This window comes from Neophocaena asiaeorientalis, unplaced genomic scaffold, assembly GCF_003031525.2.
Source record: "Neophocaena asiaeorientalis asiaeorientalis breed wild unplaced genomic scaffold, Neophocaena_asiaeorientalis_V1.1 scaffold648, whole genome shotgun sequence".
NCBI classification, from domain to species: Eukaryota; Metazoa; Chordata; class Mammalia; order Artiodactyla; family Phocoenidae; genus Neophocaena; species Neophocaena asiaeorientalis.
In genome coordinates this window covers 3,446,726-3,457,515 of record NW_020172781.1, presented here as the reverse complement: position 1 = coordinate 3,457,515, position 10,790 = coordinate 3,446,726, and the positions used below count along the sequence as shown (strand labels likewise).

The window sequence follows — 10,790 nt, the reverse complement described above, 5'->3', positions numbered from 1 at the left end:
TTTATCTCATTCTCTTTGGCCTCCATCCAGCTCTAGGTCTCTAATCTTGATAGTCTTTATCACATACTAAGAAGTTGCCGGGCTTGGGTAGGAGGAAGCCAGGCTTGTGAAAGAGGCTTGACTTGTCTTTATACTCCAGTTGGGGGTGGAGGTGGAGGTGGTTAGTTGAGTCTCTTTAACTTATTATTGGGCGCCGTGTGTCTGTGGGTCAACCCAGGCCCCCAAGCTTCAGTCTGGCAGAGATCCCCTATGTTGGGGATGTGAGGGGGCCTGGGGCTCCCTCTGTCCTGGGCGCTTGAGCTGGTCTGGGAATATGAGGGGCGCAGCTGCAGCATTTGCCCTGGAATGCAGCCCAACTGGCCCCTGAGTCTCCTCCCTCCCAGCGCAGAGAGCCTGGGCACCTGAGTCTTAACCCCCTCAGGGCTGCAGAGCCAGCGGCTACCCCCCACCCCCGACCCTGGCCTCAGGATTGTGCTAGGCAGGTGGTTGCTGGGGTCCAGGGAAGGGCCTTTCACCTTGTCCTGGCCCTGTGCGCTGTGCCCACCCACCCGCTTGCTCCTGGGCAGCCTCGCAGTGGAAGCCACAACCCCTCTGAGTGGCTGCTTAGGTGCAGCCGCTGGGCACTAGAAGCTAGGGCATGTGTCTGTCTCTTGTGTCACTCTAGAGTCACGCCTTCAGATGATGTGTGCTGCAGGCACGGCCCAGAGGCTTGGCCCCCCGGCGTCGTTGTGCGCCTCCTCACAGCCTGCTCCGTCCCTCCAGCTCAGTCAGGCATTCCCTGGCACTGAAACTTTCCCGGTGCACCCATGGCCAGCTGGGGGCTCCCGGGTCTTCCCCGGCTCTAAAATTCCGTGATTGTGCGAGGTTACCTTCGGTTACTCCCCGTGGCGGAGAGCCGACGAGCCAATAGCTCCCTCTGGCGGGCAGCGGAGGACGGTCTGCACCCCTTCGCTGCCAGGGCGCAACAAGCTGGTTGCCTCTGGTGGACTGGAAACTTTGCATTAACTCCCCCATTCCCAGTTTCGAAAGGAGAACTCTCCCTCTCCACACATACACTAGATAGGCTCCCAGAGACCTGGGCTTTCCCTCTTCTTGGATGAAAGTGACAGAGCCTGCATCCGCTGGTCTGGAGAGGCAAAACGCCTGCAGAATCTAGGGTGATTTCCTCCAGCAAGGGGCTGGGAAGCCCCAGAGAGAGATCTTTCCCCAGGGTGACTAGGGTGGTCCTAGTCGCTCTGACTTGTGCCGGTGGTCTCAGGCCTGGACCCAGAAGCTTAGTGGAGCGATGCTGAGGAAGTCTGAGGCCTTCCTTAGGCTGAATGAGTGAGCCCTGACTGCTTACTGCTTCTGTGTGTATGGAAGCCATCCTCCAAACATGTGGGAGAGAGGGTGTGTTCCAGCGGCACCATTTTCTCTGACACCTCCTTCGGGGTATGTGTAGAAGGAATCCTGAGCCTGCCCCTAGGGTATTCAGAGCTGGCACCAGGCAGTAACTGTAGCTGAAAGCTGGGGACCTTCCCCCCACCCCCGCCCCCACTGTGGACTGCAAGTGGACTCCATCTGCCACCTCTGTTTACTCAGGCCGGGGAGGAGTTTGCTGAGCTTGCAAGGAGACTTTGGCCCATCACCATTTTGCAGCCTGTGGGGAGATAACAGGCCTCGGCACCCATAGGAATCCAAAGTAGAGGCCAGCGAGTACTCCTCCGTGCCTCCTGTATTCCTGGCTCTCCCCTGAGGGGTTTGGTGGGACAGTGGCACCAAGTCCTGTCTATCACAGAGCAAAGACCAAGGATGGAGAGAGAGGAGGAAGCTACACCGCAGAACCGGTGGCTGTGCACGTCCTAACTCTCACTCAGACACAAGTTTGGACAGTGGTGTGTCTCCGCTCTCTGACATCCACAAATGTTTCACTCTGTTTTGGGGGTGTTTTAAAAAAGATTTATTATTTATTTTATTCATTTTTGGCTGTGTCGGATCTTAGTTGAGGCATGCGGGATCTTTCGTTGTGGCGCGTGGGCTTCTCTCTAGTTGCGGCACACGGGTTTTCTTTCTCTAGTTGTGGCGCGCAGACTCCAGGGCGCGTGGGCTCTGTAGTTTGCGGCACGCGGGCTCTCTAGTTGAGGCGCACAAACTGAGTAGTTGTGGCACGTGGGCTTAATTGCCCTGCAGCATGTGGGATCTTAGTTCCCTGACCAGGGATCGAACCCACGTCCCCTGCATTGTAAGGTGGATTCTATACCACTGGACCACCAGGGAAGTCCCCAAATGTTTTCCTTTGAATGTTACTTTATTACTTTGCTTTTGCTTTTCTCTTCAAGGTTGCCCTTTTCTTGTCTTGCCCAGATCCTACCCATAGAGGACTTAGGAGAAGTCAGCACTTTGCAACCCAACCTGACCTCCTTGGAGGAAAATCTTTTTCTGAATTTCACAAAGCACCTGAGGTGTGGTGTTTGCAGCTTCCCGTGTACTATAGCATCTGCTATCCCATATAAACCTCACGCCAGTGCTGTGAGGTGGGGAGCTAAGTGATTTGCTCTGTGGCTGTGGGTAGTGTAGATAGAGGAGCTGGGACTGAACTCAGGTCTGGCTTGACTCCACAGATCTTTTTTCTCCATCCCCCAGGACTGGTCCTTTTGACCAACAGATGTATCTGTGTTGAAAAGAGCCTGTTTAAATCATAAACCAGAATCCATCCATGAACCAATAACCCAGGCTTGGAGTCAGGTCATGAGTGAGGTGGGAGAAAGTGTTTGGTGCAGAGGCTGGTGGTGTCCCTGGCTCAGAAGGTTTGACAAGGAAGCTTAACCATCTGTCTTCTACTGAGTGGAGCCCAAGAGACCCGAGTTCAGGTCCCAGCGGTGTCACTTCAGCCAGCTCAGGCAGTGTGGAGATGTGCCTCTGCCTCTCTGAACCTCAGTTTTGCCACCTGTGCTAGTGGTATCGTGAGGAGAAAGAGAGGTGACACAGGTGAAACTCCTGGCACGTGGTGGGCATTCAGGCATGGCAGCTGCCCTTGTTACCCCTACTGGACTTGCACTTGTTGGGGGCTGGCTCTGCCCATGATGGAGAAGGAGGGACCCCACCCCTCCTGCTGGCTTGGGCCCAGAGGAAGCCAGGATGCCTTGTGAAGCCAAGGCAGCAGGTGTGGCCGTGGAGAGGCCGCTGGGATTGGCCCTGGACACTTGGTTCCTTTTCCACTGTTACCTAGACACACAGACTCCCTCTAGTTCCGGTTTGCTAGAGATAGGAAGTCAGACTTCTTCCAAAAGACCTGGAGGATTCGGGGGCTGCAGGAACTGACCTTCCTTGGAAGTCAGAGACATCCCAGGCCTTGGAACAAGCTTCTGATCAGCTGGGTAGGAGCCTGGGGTAGGTGCTGCCAGCCTTGGGGGTAGGACATCAGGGCATGTAGCTGGGAGGTGTGGGCCCACAGACCCAGGCCCTGGGTGAGGCCCTTGCTTCTTTCTTACTTCCTTTGAGCAGGGGTGGGGTTGGGGACAGGGCCACCAGGAAGGATCAGACTGGTAGCTCTCAGAGCTTGGGCCCCGTCATTCAGGAAGTTGTACTGTTTAAATCTGGCACCATCTTGTGATCACAGCAGCCTCTTGCAGGGCAGATTTTTGAGGTTTGGGGCCTCTGAGGAGTCAGTCCTGTCACTTACCGGCTTTGTTATTTGGGGCCAGTCCCACCACCTCTTTAAGCTGGTTTCCTCATCTGTAAAGGAGGGTGAGAATTCCAACTTCATGGGGTATTAGGAGGATGAACTGAGACCACGTATGCAACGTGCCCAACACAGTGCCTGTTACTAGTAAAGGACCATGATCCAGCCATTGCTTTCTGGTGATTATTATCACAAGGGCCAGGGACCGAGTTCCCCCACTGCAGCAGTCCAGCAGCGGGGGGAGAGTGAACTAGTCGGTGACACAGCAGGAACGAGGGCATGGCATGTGGGGCCAGGCTGTGGGGCTGTTGAGGGTCCCAGGAGGGCAGGATCAGCAGCTCCTGCCCCCACCCCTCCAGCTGTACCCTTCTTGTCTGGGGACTGGGGAGGTGCAGGGCCCCCTGCGGGCTGCCTAGTGCCAGGGTAATGGAAGCTTGCACTTGAGGGTTGATTCGGCTCCCTTGCTGCTGTTAAAAGCAGAATAGTGGGGCCCTGGAGCCTCTGGGGCCAGGCTGCTTGCCAGGCTTCCGCAGAAACAGCCTACGGAGCAGTCCTGCCCCTCTCTGCTGACGGGGGCGGGGGATGGGGGCGGGAACGCTGCACCAGCCTTGTCCCTCACACTTCTCACAGCAGCCCCGAGACTCTCAGGAGGAGCTTGGAGCCTGAGGTTCGACTTCTACCTGGTCAGGAGGGCGGGTACCACCCCAGGGGCCCCTCCAGGCTGGGGGCTGAGCGGGCTTAAGCTCTTGGAAATTAAGTGGGACCTGGCAGTGCCCAGGCCCCTCCCCGTGACGTGGGGCCCCTCCCACCCATTCTCTCCACCTTCCCCTGCGGAGTCAGAGTGCGGGTTCCAGGCAGGTACTTCTGACTCCCGGCCGGCCAGCCAGCCAGCTGCACAGCCCTGTTGGAAGGGAACGCAGATGCCCGGCTCCCAGAGGTAGGAGAGCCCTCAGGGCAGCCCCAGGAACCTCCAGAGCACCTTCTTCGTGGCTGGGGAGAAGAGCTTTGGGAGCTGTTCTTAGCCAGGCTGGTCTGGGCTGATACCTTCCTGACCTGAGGCTAGTCATTTCTCCCATGGGCGGGCAGGTGCTCAGAAGTCATTAACTCTTGGGTGTAGGCAGGGAGGGCGCTGCCACTGGAGACTTAGTCCCCAGGATCCATTTTCTTACCCGCTCCCCACGCCTTCTCTCTGCAGACGCCCTGCTGGCAGACTTGGAGTCCACGACCTCCCACATCTCCAAACGGCCTGTGTTCTTGTCTGAGGAGACCCCCTACTCGTACCCAACAGGAAACCACACATACCAGGAGATTGCCGTGCCACCCCCTGTCCCTCCACCCCCGTCCAGCGAGGCCCTCAATGGCACGGTCCTTGACCCCTTAGACCAGTGGCAGCCCAGCACCTCTCGATTCATCCACCAGCAGGTAAGGTGGGGACAGGGCCTCGGAAGTCAGCTTCAGGGCACAAGGAGCTTGTCTGGCAGTGGCTCGGAGAGCCAGCAATCAGGGAAGTAGGGAGAAGAGGCGGGAAGCGTCTGGCTCTCCCCACCCGCCGCCACCACGTGAGGGGGCAGTGACCAAGTGTTAATCACCTGTCTCCTGGTCAGAGTGTGGAAACTCCCTGGTGAGACTGCCTGTGAGCAGGAGCCTTCCGGGGGTGACTCGGGCTGTTCCTTTTCCTCCCTGGGGAGGCTCTGAGCACTGTCCTTCCTGCAGCCTCCATCCCCGTCCCCCGTGTACGGCTCCAGTGCTAAAACTTCCAGTGCCTCCAACCCCCAGGACGGCGTCGGCCTGCCGTGTCCCCGAGCTGGCGAGGAAGAGCACGTGTACAGGTACTGCCCAGCTCCTCCCCCTGCTTGGGAATCCTGCGCATCGGCGGGCAGAGGCCACTGAGGCCAGGGACAGGCACGGCACAGTGCTGGAGGGGAGGGGGATTCTGCCTCAAGGGTCACTGGGTTAGACGGCAGAAGGCCTCTCAACTGGCCCGGTGGCCTTATCTGCCATCACCGTGCAGCAGCTGGACTGGCTCTCACATTGCCCTGAGTTGAGGAAGGTTCAAGAACTGAAGCAAGACTTCCTTCCTCCCCTCTTCTTGCCACATCACTTCCCCGCTCTCCGTCCTCTGGCCGGTGGAGACGCTGTATCCCCTCTGCCTTATTCTCCTTGAGGATTTGGGGGCCGCCAGAGCTGGGGAGCATCTCTCACCAAGGTCTTCCCTTTGCCTCTCAAAGCTTCCCCAACAAGCAGAAGTCGGCCGAGCCTTCACCCACCGTCATGAGCTCCTCCTTGGGCAGCAACCTTTCCGAACTCGACCGCCTGTTGCTGGAGCTGAATGCCGTGCAGCATAACCCCCCAGGCTACCCTGCAGGTAGGACTAGGTCAGGCCCACCAGGCCCACCTGCTGGCCTCTGGATCCCTGCAGGGCTCAGGGCTGAGCACCTTTTCTCTTTCCTTCTCCCAAGATGAGGTCAACTCAAGCCCCCCACTGCCTGGGGCTCTGAGCCCCCACTACGGCATCCCGGAGAATAACAGCCCGTTGGGGGGCAAAGCTGGGCCACTGACCAAAGAGAAGCCCAAGCGAAACGGAGGCCGGGGCCTGGAGGACATGCGGCCCAGCGTGGAGAGTCTCTTGGATGAGCTGGAGAGCTCCGTGCCCAGCCCCGTGTGAGTCTCCACTGGGCCCTCCCAGGCAGGGGAAGGTCTCGCCCAGCCCGTCCCATGCTCCAGGGTCTGCCATCTCATCCCCAGTGTCACCCGTTCCCTCTGAAGTGCCTGTTGTTTGCCAGGCCCTGCACCAGGTCTTGGGGGATGGTGACGAGTCACGCAGACACCATGCCTGCCTTCAACGAGCCACTATCCATCAGGAAGGACAGACACTGTGCATGCTGAGGGCACCCATAGCCCAGCAGCTGTCAGCACAGGCTTTGGAGCCACACAATAGGGTTCACATCTTGGCTGTGCACTTACTAAGTGTTGTCTCTCAAGCCTTTGTTTTCCCATCTGTAGAATGGGATAAGATGAAATGGGATAAGGGGGATAAGACCACCTACCTCAGTAGGGGTGAGACCCAATAACACATGTAAAGCATGTGCACACAGGACCCATGGTAAGTGTCTACCGAGTCTTAGCTCTCCTTGGTGTTACTGTGTTGTTGGAACAACTTCACATGTACGTGCAGTGTTGTGGAGGATACACAGGATGCTGGGGCTTGTTGAACGGGCAGGCTTGGACTTGGTCTTCTTGGAAAGAAGTGCCATTTGAGCTGACCTTGCCTCTCTCCCATCAGCTCACCTCAGTGCTCTGTCTTGCTGGCTGACAGCAGCCCCTCCCAACAATGGGTCCCCAGGAGAGACTGGGAGCTGGTGGGCTTCCCTGGGGTTGGGAGTGGCAGGACCCCAGTGTCAGAGCTGAGTTGTTGATCCCCTGGGGAGGGGAGGGACATTCTGGGGGTGCACGGGCTGGCCTCTGGGGTCCCCGCTGATGCCATGCCTGCGTGCAGCCCCGCCATCACTGTGAACCAGGGCGAGATGAGCAGCCCCCAGCGAGTCACCTCCAGCCAGCAGCAGACACGCATCTCCGCCTCTTCTGCCACCAGGGAGCTGGATGAGCTGATGGCCTCGCTGTCGGATTTTAAGGTGCCCTGAGGTCCCTCTTCCCTGCCCTGGCCCCTCAGAACCCCCATCCTTCCCCTCCTGTACCTCAGCATGAGTAGCTGGAACTTGGCCCCTGCGTGTTTGGGTGCCTTGCCCTGAGCCTGGGACCCCACAGGCAGTGCCCTGGCCTTGCCAGGATATGGGGGAGGGAGGGCCAGGCTGGCCACGTGGGGACTGAGCTGCCTCTCAGCCTGTGAAGGCAGGACGTGCTCAGCAGGACATTCCTTCCTCCCTGGGTGCTCTCAGCTCCCAGCCACCCAGGCGAGGGATCAGGAGGCTGGGACAAAGGACCCTGTGTCGATGGCTGCTCTTGGTAGGGGAGGGGGTGCTCTGCTGGGCCTTGTGGGATCCTGTTCCGAGAGGTCATTTGCCCTGGAGCCCCATCTCCCACGCCGGCTGGCTGTCCTCAACACATCCTTTCTTTCTGCCTCTGGCTCCTGAATCCACAGGCCTCTTTCGCCATCCGCCTTCCATCCTCCACGGGCCTCTGAGTCCCCACAAGTTCTCTCTGGGAAACCTCACCCATCAGGCTACTGGGACAGTCCTGCATGAGGTGCCCCATCTCCTCCCCGGGCCTGCCAGACCCGAGATGTTTTATTTAGAGGATGCAGTGCTTTGATGGGGACTGATGGTGACTGAACTCACCAACAGTTGCTGACTCCACCCTTCCACGGGGGCATGACTTAGGGAATCGGAGGAGGGGAGCCGGCTCTTGGCCCCATTGGTGCCTCCAAGCCTCCCTTCGGCTAGGGTTTCACGGGGCGGGGGGGATGGGTGCGGCCTGGGCTTGTGGCCCTCATGTGCCAGTGGTTCTGAGTGGCCACCGTCAGGAGCAAGTACACTGGACTCAGGAGTTGGCCCGAGGGAGCCCTGCCCCAGCACCCTTTAGGCTGTGCTGCTTTTCTGAGATCCCTTGAGAAGCTGCGCTGGTTCTCACTGTGCCCCTGGAGCAAGGTCTCGGGGGATGTAGGAGAGCAGGGATTGTCTGGGAGAGACAGAGCTGAGAGCTGCCTGTGGCTGTCTGTCCCTTGATTGGTGCCTGGGCTGACCTCCCCGTGACCCACCTCACCTTAGCTTTTTCTCCCTCGTCTGTACTTGGGATTGGCGGGGGGCAGTGCCCGACAGGCATGGCTCAGAGGCTGCTTTCTGCTGCCTGGGTTTGATGGGAGCCAGGGATATGAAGCCCAGGAAAACCTTTCTGGGGGCTGGGTCTTCTTCCAGGGCCAGTCCTCATGCCTCAGCTTCACCATCACCTTGGTCTTGTCAGTAGTAGATGGTCTTGTCAGTGCAGACCATCTTGTCAGTGTAGACGGGGACTCTCAGAGCCCTGAGGCCCAGCCTGCCCCTTGCAGTGGGCTTCCTTCTTCATCTCTCCCAACTCTCTCTCCTCTCCCCTCTGTCTTTTGTCTTTCTCCTCTAGACCAGTTCCTCTGCTGTGGCCTTGAGCTCCCCAAGGCTGCTGTCCAGCTCAGCTCCATCCCCACACCACATACTTTCTCCTCCTCCTCCTGGGCCCTATGTATTCCTGCCACCCCCTAGGAAACCCTCCCCTCGAGGCCACGGCCACACCCTGGAGGTCCTCTGCCCTGAGGACAATGTGACCCCCAGCTGGCTTGATTTGACTGGCCTTGGGGAGATGCCTGACACCCCCAACTCAAGGTCTCCCTCCACGGAGAGTTCTCTGGGGCCACCGGGTGCAGAGAGCCAGGCTCGCATTTGGAGGGACCCACCAAATGCGAGCCTGGTGAGTGAGCTCTCCAGGGTGCCTCCCGGCCACACTCTAACCCACGCTGGGTGCACAGGTCCCCAGGAGGCTGGGAAACCCCAAGTGCTGTCAGCCAACCCATTGTGCCCAGGAGAGGCTGTGGCTGCCACATGGGAGTGGCCGTGGGCTCTGGAGGCGCTTAGGCCTGAGTCCTCCCGGGGAGCTACGCCCAGCTTCCAGGAAGTAATCGAGCCAGCCGCCATGGCCGTGGACCGTCAGGCTATCTTACCGGATACCTGGAGTCTCACGAAAGCACGTGGACAGCAGAAGGAGAGGGCAAGGCCAGAGCCAGGGGAGCCAGAGAGCAGATGCCATGCCCCAGTTGAGGAGGAGCAGTTAGGTGGAGAGATGGCCACGGGGGGCAGCCTGGTCAGGCCAGCCCAGGGACCCGAGACCCCCAGGAGGCCAGAGGGCACCACCGAAGCCGCTGCAGAGGCCAGGAGGGAACGGCTAGAACTTCCACAGGCTGTGGTCATGGACACACCCAACACCACGGAGAGGATTTCCACCTCTGGCCAGGCAGGCGTGAGCTCGCACGGCTGCTAGGCATGGCCCCGGCAGGCCGCACGTGGACCACGCCTGGCTAATTGCATGCAGCCTCCCACTCTGCGCATGTTTGCTTGAGCAGCCGATTCCGAGATGCCGTGGCCTGAGACCCTGACAACCAGCCCTGGGCAGTGGGCTCTGTGCGGCTGGCAGAGCTCCCTGGGCCCTGGAATTTCTCTTAGTGGCACCCTGCCTCTTGCTTGATTAAGGCTTTTTCCTTCAGATGAGCTTCCCCTGACATCCTGATGGGATGTGTGTGGAATGGTGAAAAGCATGGGCTTGGGAACCAGATAGAACTGAATACAAACCACGCCTCCAACACTTGCTCCCTGGGTGACCTTGGGCAACGCCCGCACCAGCCTCAGTTTTCTTCTTTAAAATGAGGGTAATAGACCATTTCCCCCAGAGCTGTCCAGAGGATTAAATGAAGTAATGCCTGAAGGTGCTTAGAAAGAACATAGCACACGGTCCCCAATAAGCCGTGGCTGACGTTAACGGTTATTATTCGCTTCTTGATTAAAATTTTAGGCCCTTTTCAAAAACAAAGTAAAATAAAACAACAACAAAAATAACCAAACCAGGACTTCTCTGGCAGTCCAGTGGTTAAGACTGCACGCTCCCAGTGCAGGGGGCACGGGTTTGATCCCTGGTCAGGAAACTAAGATACCGCATGACACACAGTGCGGCCAAAAATAAATAATAATAACCAAAGTGCTGCTAGAAACAAGTAGATTATAATGTAAACAAGGAAAAAAAACCTGGTTGAAGGATTTACTGTAAGGAAGGACCACATTTTTCCTACTACAAATTAAAAAAAGGAAGGGAGGGAGGGAAGAAGGGAAATTCTTAATGCCTTTCCAAGAATGTCCACTTACATTCTTTCAAATAATTCTTGTAATAACCCTGTAAGGCAGCTGAGAAAATACCGTTACCCCATTTCAAGGATGGAGAAGCTGAGGCCCTGGAAGTGAAGTGTCTTACCCAAGGTCAGGGCTGACTTGGAGGGTGTCTGCTCTGCCCCCTGCCTCCACCCTAGCTCAGCTTGGCTCTTCTCTAGTGGTTTGGTCCTGCCCACCCCTCCTGGGGGCTCTTGAGTGTGGACTGAGCAGCATCTGCTGAGCCCAGAGTGGGCTGTGACAGCTTCCCTCCCCCCCCCCCCCCCCCCCCC

The 10,790-nt window shown here is 58.0% G+C and overlaps 2 protein-coding genes across 3 annotated transcripts in view; both read left to right on the top strand.

Moving 5' to 3' along the window:
* Positions 1-10,790, top strand: part of PXN (paxillin) — a 16,960-nt gene that overhangs the window by 1,363 nt on the left and 4,807 nt on the right. For both annotated transcript variants that reach the window (XM_024741576.1, XM_024741575.1), the window contains exons 2-6: positions 4,857-5,083; positions 5,375-5,490; positions 5,890-6,026; positions 6,121-6,322; positions 7,158-7,293. In XM_024741576.1, the coding sequence (XP_024597344.1) occupies positions 4,857-5,083; positions 5,375-5,490; positions 5,890-6,026; positions 6,121-6,322; positions 7,158-7,293 (818 nt within the window). The remainder of the gene's footprint in view (positions 1-4,856; positions 5,084-5,374; positions 5,491-5,889; positions 6,027-6,120; positions 6,323-7,157; positions 7,294-10,790) is intronic.
* LOC112397373 (uncharacterized) lies at positions 8,100-10,767 on the top strand. The gene has a single exon (XM_024741577.1). It carries the CDS (start codon positions 8,948-8,950, stop codon positions 9,620-9,622), a length of 675 nt encoding a protein of 224 aa, XP_024597345.1. The 5' UTR covers positions 8,100-8,947; the 3' UTR covers positions 9,623-10,767.

Bases quoted from the DNA above. Each gene is read 5' to 3' on its own strand.
- LOC112397373 (XM_024741577.1), top strand. From the start codon at position 8,948: ATGCCTGACACCCCCAACTCAAGGTCTCCCTCCACGGAGAGTTCTCTG.